At 41.6% G+C, this 23217-nt stretch overlaps 1 protein-coding gene across 9 annotated transcripts in view; it reads right to left on the reverse strand.

Annotated features, from left to right (window-relative positions):
• Srgap2 (SLIT-ROBO Rho GTPase activating protein 2) overlaps positions 1-23217 on the reverse strand; it is a 221105-nt gene that overhangs the window by 20081 nt on the left and 177807 nt on the right. For all 9 annotated transcript variants that reach the window (XM_034513584.2, XM_034513582.2, XM_034513583.3 and 6 more), the window contains 6 exons: positions 20950-20977; positions 19161-19185; positions 12359-12419; positions 7186-7263; positions 6278-6412; positions 3924-4029 (listed from right to left, as the gene is read on the reverse strand). In XM_034513584.2, coding sequence (XP_034369475.1) covers positions 3924-4029; positions 6278-6412; positions 7186-7263; positions 12359-12419; positions 19161-19185; positions 20950-20977 — 433 coding nt within the window. The remainder of the gene's footprint in view (positions 1-3923; positions 4030-6277; positions 6413-7185; positions 7264-12358; positions 12420-19160; positions 19186-20949; positions 20978-23217) is intronic.

Consider the following 23217-nt stretch of genomic DNA (forward strand, 5'->3'; position numbering starts at 1 on the left):
ATTTATTGTCCGTTGTTTTCTTTCTTTTCTGTTCCTTCTTTCCCTTTGCTTTCCTTTCTTTCTTCTCTCATATACTATATCCTGACTGTAGTTTCCCATCCTTCCAGTCTCTACCCCCAACCTCCTTTCTCCTCACAAGCCACCCCAACCCCCCACTTCCCCCAAGAAAGGAGCAGGTCTCCCAGGGACATCAACCAAAGACAGTATTAACAATTTGCAATAAGATTAGGCATGTATCCTCACATTAAGGCTGGCCGAGACAACTCAGTAGGAGGAAAAGGGTCTCAAAAGCAGGCAAAAAAAAAATCAGAGACAGCCCCGCTCCTACAAGAACATCAAGCTTCATAGTTGGTTGTTTTCTTGATGATAGCTTTTTGGACTGATATGCAACAAGTTCTCAATATACCTTTCTTTTCTACTCATGTGTACGTGTGTGTGTGTGTGTGTGTATAGGCCATGACAAAGAGAAGGGATGAGGAGAGAAGTCCTAATGGGAAGAGAAGGGACAAAAGGAAGGGTAGTGGAGTATATGTAACATGAAGACAGATGTAGGGGCTTTTGGAAGAGGAAGATGACTGGCAAGAAGGGGGGGCAATGGTGGCAAATAAGAACAAAATGATACATATGTATGAAAAGATCATAATGAAACCCATCACTTTATATTCTAAATAGAAATAATAATAAATAGAAGTAGTGGCATTTAGCATATTCACAATGTTATATAACCATAACCTCTAATTTGCACAATATTTTCATTATCCCTGAAAGTAATCTGGTATTCACTAAATGGTTACTTTCCAACCCTCCTCTCAGTTCCTAGCACCCAGGAATCTACTTTCTATTTCTATGAATTCGGCTATTCTGGAAATTTAATTGAAATAGAATCTTAAAATGTTGAGTGTTTTGTGTGTGTCTAGTTTATTGACTCAATACAGTATTTTCAAGGTTCACCTGTATGGTACCATGAACCAATCCGTCATTCTTTTTTATGGCTAAACAATATCCTACCATATAGATAAGGAGCATTTTGTAAGCTTAGAGACAAGTTCCCCAAGGTGAACATTCAGATGAGACCCATAGTTCTAACCCAACACTGTCTTCATAACATGAGACCTAGGGCTAAAGTCAACAGCTAAGCTTCAGCTGAAGCGGCAACCCATAGATACTGTTAGCTTGGTTCTCTGAGATGCAGTATGTGTACAATCCAAGAATAAACAGCAGCTTAAAAACATCAGCATTAAAGTGTACATTCCCAAAGCGTGGGTCCAGGTAATGGCTCCACGAGGAAGCAGCTGCCAGCTCCTGCTGCAACTGTTGACAGCTATATACTCAGCAGCTGTCATCTTCCCATGGAGACTTTGCTTTGCCTTTTCAATATAACAACTTGTTGATCAGTAAAATAATTGTTTAAAAATTGTATGTACACAAATTAGTAATTGGAATTAGTGACATTCCTGTGCAGTTTTTCAGTCATGGCCAGTCCCTTCTTCACTGTATTGTGCTTACTCTACTGTTTCTCTTCTCTGCAAATCCAGGGAAGGACAACAGCTAATCTGTCTTCTCTGCCTGTACCAGCTGCTCCAGTTGGTTGCCTCTGTCATGCTCCTAGTTCATGGGGGACAAACTAGGCTCAGGTTAAGCATGGGTATGGTGACATGAACAAGCAGTGACTTGTGGCCCTGAGGGGACTGACTGGCCAGAGAGTAGTGAGCAGTGTTTCAGGTTACGTATAAGCACATCGATGAGTTATGAGGAGTTCATCTCAAGGGCAGATGGGATGCTGAGTTAGGTCTCAGTCAGACACAGCTTGGGGAGGATGAAGACTATAGAGCTAGGATTTCTGTAGTTCTACAGTGGATCGGGCTTTGCAGATGCTGCTATCGTTTTTTTCCGCAGCTTTCTGCAGCCCTGGTCAACCCACCATGTACTTCGACATCACATCGATGACGAGCCCTTGGGCCATGTCTGCTTCGAGCTGTTTGCAGACGAAGTTCCAAAGACAGCAGAAAATTTTCGTGCTCTGAGCATTGGAGAGAAACAATTTGGCTATAAGGGTTCCTCCTCTCACAGAATTATTCCAGGATTCATGTGCCAGGGTAGTGACTACAGTGGGATTGGTGATAATGAGGGCTTTCTAATAAGGTCTTAGGCAGGGGCCACTAATCAAGATGCCTATAAGGCCAGGCCAATCATGAAGGTGTAAACAGGATGGGGTCCATGAAATGGACTCTAAAGTTGTAGTCATTTTAAATGAAGACTATGTATGAAGACTTCACATTCACAAAGTATGTGCTAAAACTAAAACAAAGCCCTTTGGTTTATCTTTTGTTTCCCCGTTTTGATGGATTTAAGAATCCACAGAACTATTTCTTGGCTATATGGAAACCTAGAGCCAGCATGATGATAGATGACAACATGGAGAAGGCTGGGGACCAAGGTAAGCTATGCCATTCCCAGTGGATAGGCCTGTTGTCATAGGAAATTGCTGCCACATAAGAATATAGGTCTAGTAATATTAGATCTAACAGCTTTTCTTTTCTTTTTCTTTTTCTTTTTTTTTTCCCCGAGACAGGGTTTCTCTGTGTAGCCCTGGCTGTCCTGGAACTCACTCTGTAGACCAGGCTGGCCTCGAGCTCAGAAATCTGCCTGCTTTTGCCTTCCAAGTGCTGGGATTAAAGGCATGTGCCACCACTGCCCAGACTGACAGCTTTTCAAAAGGTAGTTTTAAAAGTAGAATTTCTAAACAGTTAAATATTGTTTTAATGTTTTTAAGACACAACAGATCCAAAGGAAATAAATATACTGGAGTGTTTCTTGGGCCTTCAGGTTATAATCTCTGTTCTAGATTGTTGAGTAAAATGAGAACAGAAGTGCTTAAAAGGTGCATGCTTCTGATTCCTGCCTTTACTGTACCATGGGGACACCTGCCTGTCCCAGCCAAGCATGCATTGTTTGAATAAGAAATGTCCCATCTTAGCCCATGGCCCCTCTGGTCCAGAGACTTTTCTCCAGCCACATTTATTATAGGTGACTATCACACTGGTATCTCCACTTCAGGATTTTCTCAGATCAGGTTCCTATGGTTAGCTGTTGAAAAACCTCCTCTTGGACTCAAAACAAATGTGTGGAACTACCTGGCCCACATCAGCACCTGTCTCAGTATCTTTCTCTATTCCTTGTTTCCCTAATTTCATAACTGCCCTTATGTTCTGCAAAGAGGTTAGGCTTTCTCTTGCCTCACCCAGCCTATAAGCAGGTCCTGTGTGTCAATGCTGTGTTCAAAGTCTATCCAAAGCCTGACCCTTTGTGCTACCTTCTGGTCTACTGTCACCTCAGCTAGACCATGTCACAGCCTTGAAGTAGGTCTCTCTTTTCTTTTTGATCCTCTGCAGTAACTTCTGCACAAATTAATTGGCAGGTTTGAAAATAAATACCCAAAAGCAAGATCATACCTTTTTTTCTCTTTAAAGGGTTTAAGTCATTTCCCAAATTCAAACGTACCATTACTATACCTCTCTAATCTTCAATGTCCTTAGAGCTCCTTCCTCACTCTTCAGACTACTGCTTGTACTCTGTCTTCTCAGAGAGGCCTTTGTGGCAAGCACATCTCTAAATTGGCTCTTCTTCCTTTATCTTTTGTCCATTATGACCCCTGAACTCTGTCCCCATCTTCGCTCTTCTTTTTCCCTTAGCAGCTATTCTACCTGAAGTATCGACTATTGTCTGTTTCCTTCTTTGGACCATGAGCTAATGATAAAAGGCTTTTCTTTTTCCATTTGACAGTGTATTTTTAATAGCCTAGCACTGTAGTTGGTGAACGGTAGATGCTCAGTAAGTGTCTGTTAGGATGGACGATTAGACATAGATTCATGTGAAAGTTCTGTGTAGTCAAAGCCAAGTCTTTCATTGTGAAGGCTACTCACTGATTGAGGAAGGCAAAGAGGTATCTCATGATAATCAGAGTGGCCTTGGGCAGGACCAGAAGAACTTTCCGGATATGCACAGCTCTCTCTTGCAGGTTGTCCATTGCTGAAAGAGTAAAGGCATGTTATCCTCTGGCATGACTGCAGTCACCAGCAGCATAACTCACAGAGTGAGCAAAACTGGCCCCTACACAGCCCTGGGATAGTGACAGGAGCTTCTTCCTGGATGTTCTGTGGGATGAGACTGTTTCAAAAAAGCACACACTGGGACCCACACCCTGACTAATACGGAGTCAAGGTCTATCATGGGCACAGAAGGAGCTGGATATGTTCCCCCTCTAATTTAAACAATGATACACATAGACAAGGCCTTCATGTCTCCTGGATTTTCAGTTTGGCTCAGTATTTGGACTGAATACTTACTTGTTCCTCTTGTTGTTCTGAGAAAGACCTGGGGCATCTAGGATGCCAGTTCTCCTTGTCGTAGGTGTGTTTGTGAAAGTTCTGTGTAGTCAAAGCCAAGTCTTTCATTGTGAAGGCCACTCACCGATTAAGGTATTAAGAGGTATTTCATGATAAACCTGTCATGACTGTTAAATAATCAGTCTTGAAGGGCCACACATGTGAGAAGGGACAGAGGCTGTGGAAGTCCTTTGTTGACCCCTCTGCACAGTTATCTATCCCTCCTCTAGATAAGTCTGGCTTCCCCCTCTCTTATCTAAAGTAGATGTAAACAGAGCCTTAGTAGAGGGAGAAGACTGCAGGACTCTGAGAAAGTAATAAAATCTGTGAAGAACACTAGAGAAGATTCCTGGTTTTTGTGCTATGGTCAGGTTAGTTACAGATTTGGTCATACACTGTGACCTCTGTCATGAACAGCCTCCGACTTCCACAGTATGACAATCCAAACATGATCTGGCAGCATATATGTAAATAAGAAATAGCAAATACTGGATTAGGAGCAAGAATAAGAAAAAATAAAAACTGGGCAGCTGAGGAATCTGGTGTGTCTTAGCAACTCCAGGCCAATGTAAGGGACTTCACTTGGGTCCAGTCTTGGGAAAGATAAGAGATGTGACCTAAGTAATACATGTTTGTAACTGTCACCTAACTCCTACCCATTAGACTCTCACAAACACATAGACAACCAAGAGAACTAGCATTCTAGACGTCCAGGCTTTTCTCAGAACTGAAAGAGAACTGAAAGAGGTAAGTATCCAATTCACACAGTGAGCAAACTGAAAACTCAGGAGGCATGAAGGTCTTGTTCAACCTGGGAAAAGACCTTCCTGGCATTTACTTCCTTCACCTTCTGGGGCCACCATTCAGGTAAGGTCTATGTATTGGCTATCTTTATGTCAATTTGACACCAGCTAGAGTCATCTGGGAAGCAGGAACCTCAATTGAGAAAACGCCCCCACCTGATTAGCCTGTGGGTAAATTTGTGTTTTCTTGATTGATGTGGGAGGGCCCAGCTCACCGTGGGTGGACTCAGTAAGAAAGCAGGCTGAGCAAACCACAGGGAGCAAACCAGTAAGCAGTGCTCCTCCATGGCCTCTGCATCAGCTCCTACCTCCAGGTTTGACTATATTTGAGTTCCTGCTCTGACTTCCTTTAGTGATGGGAGTGTAAGATGAAATAAACCCTTTCTTCTTCAAGTTTCTTTTGGTTACTATGTTTTATCACAGCAATAAAACCTGAATGACTTGATATTATTTTAAATTTCCATGGATTTCCCATGGAATCAAGTGGTAGATGCTTCAGTATCACCAGCTAAGCTAAATGCTTTTTAATCTCTAACAGAGAACGTTAGTGAAACCAGTGATCTTTCTCTAAGAAAATATTAAATGGTACTTTTAAGTGCATTGAAGGGCTTTTCTTGTTTCCAGACACATATGAAAAAAAAAATATGAAGCAGGTAAGCCATGGCACATATAAAACAACAAGCAGGGAACATGGCCAGTGTTTACACTTTTCTCTGGTCCTATTAATAGCTCTGACATTGTGTATAAGCTTCAAGTATTTGACAAGACTGGATTTTATGGATAAATATAAAAGCATTTTACTAAATATGATAAAACACAGAGATAGGGAGGAATTAATGACTGAGATAAATTAGAAAAAAAAAAAGCCAGGAGTCTTGACTTGAATTCTATACTATGACTGTTAAATCATTCTTTCTCTTCCACTTATGAAGGATAAAACAGTGGAGATAAAGAGGAGAAACTCACTGGAAGAAATACATAAAAACAAAAAACCCAAAAAAAACCCTTTACTGAAAAGCTTATAAGGAAATAAATTGATGAAAATTTCCAAGTGTCTTGCTGCCATTCATGGGGCATAATGATACTTACTGACACAGGCAATCAAGTCATGGAAGATGTCTTTGGGGAAGAGCGGGTGTTCCAGGCCCCGGAAGTAAAGCTTGAGGACGCCGGCTATGGAGTCCATGTCATGGTCATTCTGGTCCCCAGCCAGGGGGTCCTCTCCTGAAGACAGGTAGCCCCCATCCCAAAAGGAAAGAAAGAGGGTTAGGCAAATCACAGAGGCTTGAGGCAGAGATGGTGGAGGGGCAACCTATTTACATCTGCATCTCATTACCTCTCTACCCAGCAGACATGGCCACGATGTGGCACTGTCGAAGCTAATGAACATTCCCTGTAGGCTGGGAGGCAGAAACCACAAACTGTTTCACAAGAATCATGAAACTTAAAGGAGACTGAGCCCCTGGTGGAGGGAAAACAAGGCTAGGAGGCCAGTTTCTCTTACTACCATAGCAGAGAACGCCCACTGACAGAACAGTCATTCCAGAATCCCCATGGAAAATTTCATATCAAGTGTAATTAAATTTAATGATAACACCAACCCTAAATTGAAACTATATATATCAATTACGATGACAGAAACTGCCAAAGCTTGCCCATTACCTTAAAAGGACACAAGATGATAAATGGGCTACAATGAAGAGGCACATTAGCCTTGATAGCGACTGCTGCCAGGGTTCTGGCTACGGCTATAACTGCCTGGATGTATAGTGAGGACCTGGGTTCCTGGCAGAAACCATAGGAATGAGGCAGGATGGGTGGGGCTAAGAAAGAAGGAAGCTGGGACATGCCCCAATATCTCTCTGTGTATCTACTGAAAGTACAGAGAAAACAGGCAATTTCTTGGCTTTATAAGCACAGAGAACTCTACAGGAAAAGGTGGAGCCAGCTCTCGGGCTAGCAAACATTTAGTCTTATGGCTTTTATTCCCATCTCACCTCTCTCAAAGGCATTTTTTATGTCGTTCACTTCTACTTGTGATCCAGACACCCGGAAAATTCCCTCATGTTGTAGGCCTAGAAACACACAAAATGAAGTGGTCAAAGTGAGAAACAGCAAGTTCACAATCATAAATCCCATAAACATGGGATTAGAATTCCCATTTCCACTGGTACCATGTCTTTGTCTTTTTTTAGGACAAAGGAGAAAAAACAGGTAGGGCATTGATGCTGGACAAGTCTCTGGGAGGATTATGAGGCATTAGTTGTAAGGGAAGCATCAGGCCAAAGACTTAAGGGATGTTCACAGCCTCTTTTGCTTCCCAGGGAGACTAGAGGCTGCAGCCTCCCCACCTTTCATTTTTTGTTCCCACCTGTAGAGTGGGGAAGCCACTTGGTGCTTTCTTATTGCCCACAGTCAGGAATGGAGGTGGGTATTGGCAGGTAAAACATTAGGTACCATTAGAGAGGTTACAGAAAGATGGGTTGTTATGACTTTGTTAGCATTTTAACACTATCCCCATTATTCTAGGAAAAATTTCTGAACTGATGAAAAACAGAGGACATAAAAACAAAAATGACCAATCAGTAGATGGCTTTGTCAGTCTCTGTCCTAGGCACTGGTCCCTAACTGCTGTCTTTTTTTTTTGTTTTGTTTTGTTTTTGTTTTAAAGAAAACATGTATATAGTGCATTATGAGGTCTACAAAAAATTATCTTTCATGATTTTTCTGGAGTAGAGATAGTCATGAAAAACAATGCTATCTAATGACTGTCAGTAATGCTTCCTTAGAAAGTATTTGGTCCTCATACAACCGTACAAAGACAAGGTTAGCAGTAATCCCATCTTCTAGATGAGAAGACTGGTGAACGATGACACAAAGAACCAGGACCAAAGCTAAAAGGAAGTCTTGTTGCAAACATAGACTCAGTTTTCAGTATCAGACATGGAGCCTGTTGCTCTGCATGAACAGAGGATGGGAGGAAGCCACCTTGGCCTGACTGTTCTTAGACAGTTTACAGACAGCACCACACATGCAACTGTAAACCAGTAAGAAAAATCAGGAAACAATCACTATTGATTGGCTTAACTACTATCTCCAGCTGTATCAGGACTCTCAGCCTTTCTCCAAGCCTAGATCTCCTTTGTCAACATTTCTCTGTGATCATCCAAAAACCCTGATAGAAACCTCAGATTAATTCTAGAAAAACAAACAAAACAGTGTAAGGCTACATTTTGTTAGCTATTTCATAATTGCCCTTGAGGTGAGGGGAGCTGTATTCAATTAGTTAGATCCTGGAGGTATACCAAGACTGAGATAGTGGAATCTGACTGAAAGTAAGTGAAGGAATGTCATTACCTGGCTAAGGTTTAAGCTGTTTGTTTCTCTGAGGTAATCGGTAAAAAATTCCTCAGATAATGGCAAGCAACACTAAAGTCCCATCAATGCTAGCGTGGTGGTACTATATAAGTTACCAAATAGGGTATGAGAGCCAGAAATTGTTGTTTAAACACAGAATGTATCATAAATACCAAGACTCTGGCAGAAACATACCCAAGGACTTATTGGAAACACAGAGTATAAGGAAATGTCATCTCAAACCAGGCTGCTTGGTGTGTTTTAGCTGGGAAGGTATACACAACTTTTTGAGAGGTTCAGCTCGGTACTTCTGGGTAGGTTTGATGGCTAAGGAAATGTAGCCTTGGTCTGTGGGACCAAGGAAGGAACACATGACAGATGACCTCGCTGGAAATCAGACAACTGGCCTAAAATACTGAGCTCTACTTCTGTCTGGTTCCCAGTTCTCCTAGAGAATGGATTCTCTAGATTAGGACCACTTACTATTAGGACCAATTATTATTATTAATTATTATTATTTGTGTGTGTGTACACACATGCGTGTATGCTATGACATATGTGTGGAGACCCATGTTCTGAGGATTGAGCTCACATTATCAGGCTTGTGAGGCAAGCACTTTTACCCACTGAGCCATCTCACTGGCACACCAGACAGAATCATTTGAGTATGTGTTGTGATAATTTTGAGAGGAGAAACAGTAAGTTTTCTAGAAAGGAAAAACCAGTTGGCATTTTGGTATAATGCATAACCAAAATAACATATCTACAATCTTTAGTCTGTGTTTTTCTTAGCACAAACTAACATGAAAGCATAAAATGCCCTTGGATTTGGGTAAATTATTTGAAAATGACATAAAACCTGCTGGACTTAGCTGTTGTCAAGAGCTGTTCTCCTAGAAAATTCTTGATCTGACTGTTAAAACAACCACCTCACATTCCTTTCTTGAAAATAGTAGATTTAAAAAAAAAAATCCCTTGATGGTTAATTTTAGTGGTTCCACAGATTCCTCCTCTTCTAAGTCCTCATGGATCACCCTAACACTGCAGTACGAAGAACGTTAATTTCCTCATCTTTATAATAGGCACTATAATATTTATCTACCAGAGGATACAATGATACTTAGGATATAAAAACTCCTAGCATTTGCATTGCCACAGACTACTTTGAGACTAACAAAGGTTATGAATCCACTAAATGTACACATACCTACTGTAGCCAACAAAGCTATAAAAGCACTAGCCTGAGGCTTCGTCTCTGGTCAATCTCCCTTCACTCTTCTGCTTCAGCCTGTGTACTTTCTTACATATGTCAATAGGTCTTGCACTTTGTGTGTTTCACCACAAAATACTTTTCCTCAGATGGACACATCGCTTACCTCTTTCTCATAATTCCAGCCAAAGTGTGGGTTTTTCATGGCCCACTACAACAGTGCCTCTCTCCATTTCCCATCCTGCACCCTGCTTTTCTTTTCTTCATAACATACACCAGTACTGGAAATATTGCTAGTCAATTTGTTTACTGGCTGGTAATGCTTGTTCTTCAGTGGAACAGAAGTTTCAGGAAGAGCCTTTTTACTGGTTTATAATAAGCAATCAATATAGACTTTGTGTTAAAAGACAAATGAATGCATGGGGGATTGAATGAATCCACAACTTCTTCCCATTGTTCTTTAGGAACCAACAATCATTCTACTGAACTCAGCTTGAATTCATTTTTTCCAGCTCCTTGGTATTAATTACTGCTATCTTGTAAAATTTCTTATTCTGTTACTATCAATTACTACTGCTTTATTTCGTTTCATTAACTTATTATCTGCTCACTTATTTTCTTCCAAATGCATCATAAAACCACTTAAAGACAAGATTAGTATATTACTTCTCTTTATGTTTTCTCTTTTGGCAATACATGATGCTTAGCATTGGCTAGAGGCTTATGAAATACTTGTTGCTTGTTCCAAAGTGATGAATAGTGCTCATACTTCAAGAGAACTGAGGTAACAGACATTTATAGTTGATGGAGATTAGGATACGATACAAGAATGCTAAAATAATTACTGTCTCAATAATGGATCTAAGAAATATTTCAGTGTATAGGGAGAATGGAAGGCAAGCAAAGGGATGGAGAATAAAAAGGTGCCTTGGAATTTAGACAAGCACTACCTGGCTTCCTTAGCTCCAGGATGGACATTATAGTATTTAAAAACTATTTCTAATGCTGTTTTTAAACAGTTAAAGGCCAGTATAGATATTCTAAATATTCTCACCTTTGGAAAATAAACTTGCTAGTAATTAAGTACAACTTGACTAATGTTGAGAAAGAGCCAGTTCCTGAAGACTCTCAAAAGGTGGTACAACTTTACAACAGTTATTGAGCTCATGGGAACATTATATCCAATGAAACCAAATTAAAACAAAATCCAAATATTATATACACAATCAGTGCAACATCAGAGATGAAATTGTTTCAAACCATTCCAGTAATGGTTAGGCTATCCCATAGAAGATATCTATATACATCAAGACTACAACTCCTGGTTTTATTACCACCACCACCACCACCACCACCACCACCACCACCACACAGTCAAACTACTCTTCTTCACAAAGTAGAAAGTAGCTAGGATTTAAAAAATCCAAAGTAGCTCTAGAGCCCCAAAAGAGTAAGTGGCTATGTCAAAACATGTCTATTTCTGAGATGTAGAAAAGGCCAACAGCACATGAATGAGTTAAGACTATTCCTTTTCTAAGAATGTGAGGATGGGAAGGCAGTCTCTCTTCTCTCTCTGTTGGGGGCCGACTTTTAGCAGAAAGCGGCTATCAGCTTTGCAGCCATCTTGAGCCATATACCCTGACATGAGACTTGGATTACAATAGCCTACAACAGCTGAGAACACTCCGATAATCTTGGTTTAGATACCTTGAGATTAAAGGTGCGTGAGATTAAAGGTGTGTGACTTAAGAGTATGACTTAGAAGTATAGAGATCAGAGTTAGAGACAAGACCTAAGGGCATGATTAAAGGTGTAACTTAGAGGCGTGGCTTAGAAGTAAGACATATAAAAGGCAGAGACAGAACAGATCAGGAATGAGACTATAGAGGGAGAATCAGACAGGAGACACTTAGAGGAAGAATAAACGGGATTGAATCACACCCTGTCTGGTCTCCATTCTTTGAGTCTGCCCTCACCCTCGCTCTTGCTGAACCCCGACCCGCAGCCCGGAGCAGCAGCTTGGGCCGGGATACAGTGGCCGCCCAAACGTGGGTTGGCCGGGGCCAACATTTTGCCTGGGCTGCAACATTTATTTTGGCCGCCCCAACGTGGGGCTAGTGTGGACCCCAATATTATTTTGGCGCCCGAACAGGGACTCGAGCTTAGGCCTCAACATCTCTCTGGTGTATATGCACATAAATGTGTACATGTGCCCGTGTGTAGTATGGAGGCCAGAGGACAGTGTTGGTGTTCTCTACTCTAATACTCTCTGCCTTTGAGACACTCCTTTGAAGCAGTGTCTTTCCCCCAAACCTAGATCTTAGAGGTTTCTTTTTAGGGTTAGGGTGGCAGTCATCAAGCCCCAGAGATACTCTTGTCTTTGTTTCTCACAGAACTAGAGTTACAGCTGTACATAACATCTGGTTCTCCTTGTTATGTAGGTTTTGGAGTTTGAACTAAGGTCCTCATGGCTGTGCAGCAAGTGATCTTAACCACTGAGCCATCTCTCCAGCTCCAACTACCTCTCTATTTCTGTTCTCTAAAGGATTCTTTGAAGTTCTTGCTTTTTGCACAAATATGAGCAAAGCTGTATTTCTGCTTACCATGTCTGCTAATAAACCGGATGCAGCTTTCTACCACCAGAGGAATTGCCTGGCTGGAATCCTGAAAAACAAAAAGAAATATAAAAATCAAAAACCAAAAACCAAAAGTAGAAGAAGTGAGTCTGTTTTCAAAATGGAGATAATGTTGCTGTCTGGTTGCCCCCCAAGCCTGACTGTTCATTGGTGCTGATAGAAGAGGGGAGGAGAAGGAAGCCATGATCTGAAGGAACCAGAGCACTTGAGGAAGATGTTTGAAAATAAGATGACAGTTTAAGAGAATATTCTGAAAAAATGAGGAACACTGACAGACAGTAGAGTAGTGAGAGATACTCCCAAACAAAATATTCCAGGGGCTTTGTTTTTGTGAACTTACTCTTGTGTTGAAGAAGGAGATGCAGCAATGTGTGCTTGACCAACAAGGTTGATGGGGTGTAGTAGAACCAGAGATAACTGTTTCTAGAAAGGATTCTTTAAAGCCTGGTGTTCGTTAAGAGTTTATAAAAATTCTGTTGGTGGTATTAAAGAAGATACAGAAGAATGTAACTTTAGAGACTACTTTGAAAAGCATGTTAAGACCATACAAGTTGTGGAGGATAAACAAGAATAGAAAAAAGAGGATTTGCTTTGTAACGTGATGGTCATGCTGCAGTTGGTACAACTGTTTAGACACACTACAGTTAATGGTCATAGATGTGAAGGGAATTCTAAACAAGACATGCTATCTGCTGGATCACAGAGAGGTGGCAGAGGTGAATCTGGCAACTTTACAGGTCAAGAAGGAAACTTTGGAGGTAGTAGAGGTAATTTTGGTTATGGTGAAAATTTTAGTGGAAGAGGAGGCTGTAGAGGTGGTCCTGGTTATGGTCGTAGAGGAGTACATGGTGGTGGTCCTGGTTATGGTCGTAGAGGAGGACATGGTGGTGGTCCTGGTTATGGTCGTAGAGAGGCTGTGGTGGAGGAGGTGGTGCTGATCAATATAATGAATTTGGAGGTGACGGTGGCAACTATGGTGGTAGTCCTGGTTATAGAAGTCAAGGCACAATGCTGGTGATGAACCAGGATATGGAAACCAAGGTGGTAGATGTGGTAGAGGAGGAAGATATGTGTTACAATGAAGGATAGAATTTTGTTGGAAGGAACTAGAATGATTTTGGAAATTACAGTGGATAAGAGTGAGCAAATTATGGCCCATGAAGGGGGCAGTACTGTAGAGGAAGTACAGGCGGATCCTATGGTAGTGCCTATGGATATGGCTGTAGAAATGGTCGCAGAAGGTTTTAAAGATGAACAAAAGGGAATGAGAAAGAAAGAGAGAGAGAGAGAGAGAGAGAGAGAGAGAGAGAGAGAGAGAGAACAGTGATAAACAGAGAAGAGAGATGGACAGAAATAGACAAGCAAAATGTCCAACCCATGCACATAGAAAATAAAACTTAAAAAATCTAAAAGAAAGAAATCTAAAAGAAAAATGGTTAGTTGGCACAATAAAGGTAAAAAAGAAAAGAAAAAGCAACTCTTGGATAGTAAGGATAACTTGGAAATACGTAAAGCAAGATTCTCAAATGTCCACTTTGTCTTGTCTTTTGGAGTACAGTCCTGACTGTGCCATTGAATTCATATGGGTTTGAACTTGCTGTCTACAAACTGAGGAAGGGACCAGTGGAGAGGTTGGTTACATCCCTTATTGGTACATGAACATACGTGTCTTCTTCTTCTTTTTTTTTTTTTTTTAAGTTTTAAGCTGTTTTTATTTTATTTCGTGTGTATGAGTGTTTTGCCTACATACATGTCTATGTGCCACTTGTATGTCTAATACCCAAAGAGGCCAGAAGAGCACATTGGATCTCCTGGGATTAGAGTCACAGGTGGTTGTAAGCCACCTCGAACTGAATGAGGGTCCTCTGTAAGAGCAGCCAGTGCTCGTGACCACTTAGCCATCTCTCTAGCCCCAAGTACATTAATGTACAAAATGTCTACACTTATAGAGGTGTTAGGCCACACACAAAGTCTTTAGATAATGTAGAAATCATATTTAGTGAGGTTAAATGGCTAATCGTATCACACAGCTAGCAAGTGGAAAAGCCAGGACTTTCTTTGTTACTGAATACTTTGCTGTCACTCATACTACAGACTGTAAGGGTTTGTAAAGCAGCCACATGTGTAACGATTCATCTGTATGAAGGAAGAACGTAAGAGATACTCTAAAACCCAGTTTCAGATGTTCAGGCAAGACTAGACTACAGTGTGGTAGAGCCTTGCATCTTCTGCCCATTTCACAGGTTGGATTATACCCATCTGGCTTTGAGTTTCCAACTGTAGCCATGGGTCTGGCTACTCTAAGGGAAGCAGCTGGGTCTCATGAAGGAGCCAGGCTGAGAGAAGAGACGGCTTAGCCGATGTAGGCTCCAAGCTTGCTAGGGATCAAGACGCTGCCGAAGTGGAGCTGGAGCCAGGAAGATCTCAGTGTCACAAAATGCTCATTTTATCGTTGTTTTCTTTTGAGACAGCGTCTCAGTAAGTAGCCCTGGTTGGCCTGGAACTCACTATGTACATCAGACTGGCCTCAAACTCACACAAAAATCTGCCTGTCTCTGCTTCCCTGGGATTGCATAGGTGTGATACTCACACCTAGCTCTAAATGCTCATGTCTGTACCCCCAAACCTGACTGCTTTCTCTAGCTTTACAGGATAGCAGCCAGCATCTGACATTCTGTTAGATCCAAGTAACCTTGCCAGGACAAGTAACTTTAGAAGATTCTCTGTCCTTTATCCTAATGTAAACACAGGTTCAACTATTACAAGGAAAAAGGCCTCCATTCTTAGGAAACCATGTAGCAGGAGAGATAATGAAGGTAGCAGAACAGATTTGCAGAGTTTTTCTGGTCCCGGATTTTATCTAACATGTAAGGAGGACACCGGTAAACTTCCAGGTTCCTGGCATTAGTAAACTATGGAATGCAGGGCTCTGTCTGGATGTGCAGGAAGGTAACATCAACAGCAGGATGACTTCTGTAGAGTCCTCAGGGAACAAGGCATGGAAGCCATCCTGTATGCCTACTGTCACCAAGAGCCCAGCAGAAGTAACCCAGGTGACTACTCAGTGGTAGACAGGATAGGGCAGAGCTCTTTCCTACCACAGAGGGCTAGAATGGAGTCAAGGCAGTAGTAAGGAACAGAGCACAGAGGTTTCAGATGCCCCCCATTATCCTCGCTGCTACCTGTGATGTTTCTAAGCCACAAGTGAATTCACTTCTCCAGATGTGCCTATGTGTTCCCAAGGTACCCACAAAGACCTACCCAGACTGCATACAACTTCCCCAGCACTTCCATATATTTTTCATCCACTGCTTTTCTCTTTCCCTCCTTTTCTCAATGTTAAAATCAATGTCAGTCATCAGTTTCATTATTTGGCTCACAGTGTTTTAGTCATATAACCTTAGTTGGAGAGGGCTAGCAGGGACAATCAGGGCAAGTTTCCATTCAATCAGATTGAGGAAGCTGAGGGAACTGACAGTTGGTATAATTTGCAAAAAGTGGAGTATCAGTCAGTGACTTACAAGAGAAAACTATCAGGAAGACAACTATACAATATCCATAGTTTGGCAAAGTTTCTTACTTTTTCTATTAATTGAATTTACATTTTTTTGTCTTAAAACTTTTTTTTTTTTTTTTTTTTTTTTTTGCTGGGCAGTGGTGGCGCACGACTTTAATCCCAGCACTTGGGAAGCAGAGGCAGGCAGATTTCTGAGTTTGAGGAGAGCCTGGTCTACAGATTGAGTTCCAGGACAGCCTGGGCTACACAGAGAAACACTGTCTCAACCTGCCCCCACCCCCCCAAAAACCCAACCCCTGCCCCCCCAAAAAAACCTTAGTTTTTTTAACTGGCACATAAAATCTGCACATATTAATGGGATACTATGTATTTTAATACATGTAGATATTACATGATGCTTGAGTCTGGAGAGATGGCTCAGTGGTTAGGAGCCTTGTCCTTACAGAGGGCCCAGATTCAGTTTTCAGCTCTCACACAGCAACTAACAACCATTCTAACTCCATTCCCACAGAATCTGATGCCCTCTTCTGGATTCCATGGGTACTGCATACACATGGTATACAGACATACATGTTGGCAAGACATCCATATACATAAAATAAAATAAAATAAAATAATCTTTAAAAAGAGACAAGCACAGAGTAGACCACACTTAAGGAAAACACTTAATTTTCAAGGATCAGAGAAAGCAGGGTCAGGAAAAAAGTGAGGGATGTAATGGGTAGGAGAGAGAAGACGAAGGGCTTGAGGTGGAGCACGGAGGCCTGTAAGTAACAACAGCTCAGGGATCTCCTCCTGTTTAGGAAAGGTCTGGGTTGGATTGAACTTAGTCTCTACAGGAAAACAAATTTCCAGATTCATTCTCATTCTCTCTCTCTCTCTCTCTCTCTCACACACACACACACACACACACACACACACACACACACACACAAGAAACAAACATTGATTTCCTGGTTATTTATACAAACAAGATCTTCTACATTATGATTTTACTATTCTTAATATCTAAGAAAAACTTCTTGGCAGAGAGAAACTATAAAAAAAAAAACCCAATTAAAGGGGCTTATTGGATGAGGTAAATCCTGGACTCTGGTGCAAATCTAGTACCAGGGGAACACACCTTTCCTGCAAAAGCTTTAGTGCAGCAATACGCCATATGAAGCAGGCAGGTGCCACTCCTGCTGATGGCGAGCCTAGTCAAAGGCAGACACTGCCTAACTAACTCCAGCAGCCCTGCACCTGCAGCAGAAGCTGCAAAGCTCCCACATGCAAGCTCTAGGTCTAAGCAGGAAGTCTAGAGTTAGATCAGAAATGAACAGAAATAAATTGCAAGTTCAAGCCTATTTAATAAAGAAAAAGTGGTTGCTTATTCTATAAGATATATGCCTATTAATTTTAAATGCAATAAATTATCTCTGAGAGGCATTCCATTCCTTTCGAGTTTTAAGAGAAACCTTAAGAGAAAGGAGAAAAAAAGAATTATAGGAATAAGATGGTAGAAAGTTGTAGTAAATTTTTTATCATTTAAAAAATGTATAGCCAGGCCTGCTAGCACATGCCTGTAGTTCCAGAATTTATGAGGTAGAGGTATCAGAATCATAAGTTCAAAGTCAGATTAGATTGTACAATCAGTAACATGCTGTTCTTAAAATAATAATAATAAAGGAAAAATAAAAGAAAAAAAAGAGAAATAGATGGATTTTTCTCATTAAAATGATATCTAGAGTCAAGTGGAAGACAAAGGCTAGAAAGATGGCTGAGCAACTAAGAGTAACTGCTGCTCTAGCAGAACACCCAGGTCTTGATCAGGATCCATTCAGTGGATTAGAACCCACACAGTGACTTATATCATCTGTAACTCTAGTTCCAGGGGATCTGATACCCTCCTTTCCCTTCCACACAGGTACCAGGCATGCATATAATGTACACACATACATGCAGGCCAAACACTCATACACATGAAATAAATATAAATAAAATTTCAATGTATTGAGAAATTGAGGAGACAACAAGCCTGTGTCAAGTGAGTACCATAGTGGACTGCCCACCATGCCAGAGTAGTCAGATCCACAAAGAGAGTGCTGAGTCTGGGAACTATCCAGAAACCCTGCACTCTCTGCACCTGATGACTGCCCCGAGTCTAGGGTCTCTGTGCATTATCACAATTGACATAAAAAGTTATATTTACAGCTACTTGTGTATTTATGTCACATATGTGCAGGTACCCAACAAGCTAGAAGATGGTGTTAGATCTCCTGGAGCTGGAGTTACAGGCAGCTAAAAGTGCCATGACATGGGTGCTGGAATTACGCTCAAGTCCTCTAGAAGAGCAGCAAGTGCTCTTAACTGCTGAGCCATCTTTCCAGCCCTGCAAATGACTTTTTAAAAAAGGCCTGGATCAGCTTTTTCCTGGGTAGACAGAAGGATATTTCTGAGCCCTGCCTTCCACTCTGTACTTGCTAACTTTCTCTCCTGCAAAGCTGGTGTGAGAAGCTTAGGGAACATGAAGTCACTTCATTACTTACCATAGACTATAATTAGTGAATGGAATTTTGCTACTGCAAAAATACACTTCATTTAAATTTTTTTCCTTTTAAAGTAAGTAGGAATTGTACTAAGATTTCCTGATGTAGATTACTCAAGGCCACTGCTAAGATTCCTCCTAACATGGGTAAGAACTGGCTGCTCAGCGGTGGATTTTAATACATTGGTGAAAGTCAGTACAATCTTGTCAAGCTGAACACTTCTTTTGTATCACTCCCAAAACAGGTTCATATCTACATTATTGGGGTATGTCAGGACTACGTCTAAGATGATAATGCTAACAGAAGCGAGCAAACCTACAAACTTAAGCAAGATGTCTTAGCTTGAGGGTCAGCTGCTTTGAGTTGCTGGTGTATTAGTGTATATGTAAGGAAGTGTGAAGCCTCTTTATGTCCTCCTAGAGAAGAGCATCATGGGCTGTTATGGAACTATTTGTCCAAGTTTAAGTCAAACCTAACCTGTAAGAAAGTTAAATGAGGGCTGGATCACCAGGAGGTCCAACAAAGAGAAGAATGGATCACGAAGCCTATGATAGTTACAGAAAACTTGGAATCCGTGGTTGCTACAGTCTTAACCATGCTGTAACTGATGGTAAAACCAAACACAAGCATGAGGTCAGAGGCACGTCTGAGATTCAGTCATGGCTGGGGAGATACTTGATTTTCAAGGGCCAGGCTGGACAGTCTGGCTCTGTTGGGCTCTTACCTGTTTCCTTACGGTTGAGCTTCGCCTGTGGTTGCCCCACCAATCAGAAAGGACCAGTGCAGCAACAGGAAGGAAAGAGAGAAAAAGGACAAAATGAGACAACCACTCCTAAATCCAGAACTAAAGCTTTAAATCACGTAAAACAATTGTAATTGTTTTACAGGTAATGTAATGAAACAGGTAATGTAATGAAGCAGGTAATGAAACATATAACAATATTGAGATCAGTCCCAGAAAAAGCTAAGAGACTTGCCAAGCTATTTCCCAACAAAAGCCTAATAAACTTTATTCTTTCATAAAAGCATAGCGGTCCCTGGTTTAATGTCTGCCACTGTTCAAAATTTAAATAGGAGGCAAAATAGCTTACTCTGTAGTAAAGCAGAGTCATTTTAGACAATTTAAAGATCTTTCTGTATGAAAGGAAACAAAAACTAAACACCAAAGAGTGTACATCTTCTCTTGAGTCTCTAAGGGAAAAGACAAGGACCACCTAAACTAATTAATTAATTTTTGTTTTTTTATTTGGATGGCAGGACATTCAGACTGAAAGGAACCTCGGGGCCTCTGTCAGTGCTTTTCAAGCCATGCTTGGCTGTAGGAGCCTTTTTCTCAAAGGGTATCAGACACAGAAGCACACTGCTCAACGAGGAGGGCGGCAGCAGCTCCCTGCTTTGGGAAGGTAGGAAATGGGTTGGGATGCTGGGCCTTGTTCTGACTCTGCTGCCAGCCTGCTCTGAAGGCACCTTGCTGAAATCATAGAGCTTTTCTGAGCTAACAAAATGCTCTTGTCTTCAACAAGAGGAGAGTGATATTCTGAGAGGAGATGAATAGTCCAAGGTCACACGTGGAGAAAGGGATAACCAGCATGGGAAATCAGTGCAGCTCTTTTTAGTTTTTCCAGAGATGTGCTACCTCTGATGAAGCTAAGACTACACCACCAGGAGACAGATTCTACAGAATTTTATCTTCTTAGCTCCCGCCAGTCCTCAAGAGTGGCATATTAACAGGACCTTAGCTCTAATCTACTATGACAAAATGATGAAAATCAGATTAGGTCATCAGTAATATGGCCTCAGGACCATATAGAGTTCCCAGGTTGATACCTGCTACATTAAAGTGTGCTCTCCTTTGAAACCAGCACGTTTTCAGGCATCTCAGGGCGCTGGCTGAATGAATGTCTTGTTCTCTGCCAGCTCACAGCACCATTATGACTGTGAGGAAAAATATTTGGCTGAGGTGGAGAGGGAGGGAAGGTGGAGAAAGACTGGGAGGACTGCATACTTGAACATCAGCAAAGACTTCTCCCAGTGCTATTTGGGAAGCCAAAGCAACGTAATATTTCATTATCCACAACAGTCACTAATTAGTGCCTATCATCTTTTCCGTGCACTTAAAAAAAAAATTTCAGATCAAACACTATCAGCTAGTCCTTTCTGTATGAGAGATTTCCTCAAGCTCACATGTTGAAGTCTTCTAGCTAAGAGGTTATCAAGATCCAGAGTCCAGTGTTTATTTTCTTTACAGTATTGTGGCTTTGGGGAGTTTCTTGAAGATTTTAATCAAGTGACAACTCCCATGACATTATTTTGCTCAAACTACCCTATAAGGCAGCAACTCCACAGCTACTTGAAAGGAGATGAGGTTAGTAATGCAAAGAGAAGGAAGCAACTCCTGCCCCAGGCCACTGGTTTGCAAAGTCATCCAGTATCTTTTACAACACAACTCTACTGCTCTTTCCCAGGTGGCTCTTCCCCCGCCCCTCTCCTTATTCCTTCCCAGGGTCACTTACCTGGCAAGACTACAATCTGTCCGCTGACCTGTGGAAAGAGAAGGGCAACATGCATTTGTTGAAGCAGAAGGGGTGGGGAGAGCTGTATAACCGAGTAATTACCATGCCCTTTAAATCTTCCCAGGGAGCCAGAGGCAGGAAAGAAAAGGATTGCCCCAACCTCATTGTGGACAGGAACTTTGCTGCTCTAGGTTCTCTGAACCTGTCAGCTCTACCTATTAAACGAGAAAACAGGCATGGATGCATGGGAAGAACAAAAAAGTTGTTTGTTTGTTTGTTTTTTTTGGTTTTTCGAGGCTACTCTGTGTAGCCCTGGCTGTCCTGGAACTCACTCTGTAGACCAGGCTGGCCTCGAACTCAGAAATCCGCCTGCCTCTGCCTCCCAAGTGCTGGAATTAAAGGCGTGCGCCACCACAGCCCGGCAACAAAAAAGTTTTATAAGCCTTCCCATACATGACATTCAGCTTCTTGTGTATGTGCTGAGTTTGTGCATAGTGGTGGCGAGAGGTAGGTGGGAGACATGGGACACGGGGTAAACTTGCTTGCTTGTCACTATATGAACAAACACACTTACACACACAGTTGACCTTGGAGAGAAGAAAAGGGGATGTGGAGAGAGGAGGAAGAAGATATGCAGGTTCTAGTTTTGGAAGCATACTAAATTCTCCTGTTAACAGGCAGAGTAAGGCAGGGATAACAATACCCACATGGATAGCAAATGATGACTTTCAATCTAAGGACAGGTGGTTAAGGTTTTCATAGGCCAGAGACGGTTTTGAAAAATGAAATGGAAAACCCTAAAGTTGGTAAGAAAAAATTTTTTAATAAAAATATGCACATATGCATGTATAAACCATGATGTAATATGTTGCCTTCTTTGGACCAACAATTAATGAAGCTTGAGCTGTCTTAGCTAAATCAATGGCAAACTCTGGTGGGCACGGAGTCAGGAAAGAGATCAACTCATACTCCTTATTCACGATCCAGGACAGGCAACTCTGAGGGTTGGGGGGAAGGCAGGGTTTTTTCTTTCATTCAGTGTTGCTAATTGTTAAGATAGTTCAGCTAGTTTTCAGCAATACCATCCCCCAAGCTTTAACAGGCCTGCTAACAAAGGCTCAGCTTTCATTTGCAAAAATATTATTCTGAGCCATTATTTTCCGCATCTGTCCTACTTCCATTCTGGAATATTCACGCACATCAATTATCCCTCTGTGGCAAGAACAAGAGGCTCGCGCATTACGGTGACACTTACAGAAGGCAGGGACATGCTGATTTGCACACAGGGTGATTTCTAGCTATTATTTTTCTTTATCTCTGGAACTTGTCATCTTTAAATTATGGCAATTTAGAGCTCCAGTGGTCAACCTCCACCCCTCTAGGGTAGCATTATTTGGTGCATACATGTGTACAAAACTACGCACACACACATGGCTCCAAAACCTTTCCACCTGTCTTCCAGGCTGTGTTGAGATTGTTTTGAGAGAAAGAAATCATAATAAGTTTCTTCAAATATTTTTTCTGGGCTGTCTTTCCTTTAACTCTTCATACAGCAGCCTGGTAGCTCGGGGGTGAGTGGGTAGGAGGAAGACTTTGTGAGCAAACCTGGCTCTCACGTCTGGATCTAAATGGTTTAGGTAGGAAAAGATCACAAGTTACTAAAAGACTTTTTTTCCCCACCTCACATTAAAGCAACCATCTTTTTTTTTGGGGGAGGGGGGGCTTTTTGAGACAGGGTTTCTCTGTGTGGTCCTGGCTGTTCTGGAACTCACTCTGTAGACCAGCCTGGCCTCGAACTCAGAAATCCACCTGCCTCTGCCTCTGCCTCTGCCTCTGCCTCCCAAATGCTGAAATTAAAGGCATGCACCACCACTGCCCGGCTTAAAGCAACCATCTTTTTTGAAAAAAAAAAAAAAAAATAACAAGATCAAAGATGCCAGAGAGAAAAGAAATCATCTGGGGGAATTGTCCAGGGCAGGACAAGGACAGGGCAAGAAGAGTAGGTAGGTTTAGTCTGGTCTGAAAAATGAGATATTACAATTCTTGAGCTAAAAAAAGCCAGTATGTCTGGTAAATTCTGCTTTACTTCACAGTTTGTCTGTTGAGTGCTCGAGAATTTATTTTAAAGTGTTAATTGTCCTGTATGAGTGCAAGTACACTGTCAGTGAGGAGAGCATGTGCTCCCTGTGGAGGACAGATTAGTGGGATGGGGGGAGGAGCAGAACATTCAGGGGCATCCCCAACCTGGAAATCCCATTAATCATAGGA

Source organism: Arvicanthis niloticus, chromosome 10 (assembly GCF_011762505.2).
Source record: "Arvicanthis niloticus isolate mArvNil1 chromosome 10, mArvNil1.pat.X, whole genome shotgun sequence".
Lineage (NCBI taxonomy): Eukaryota > Metazoa > Chordata > Mammalia > Rodentia > Muridae > Arvicanthis > Arvicanthis niloticus.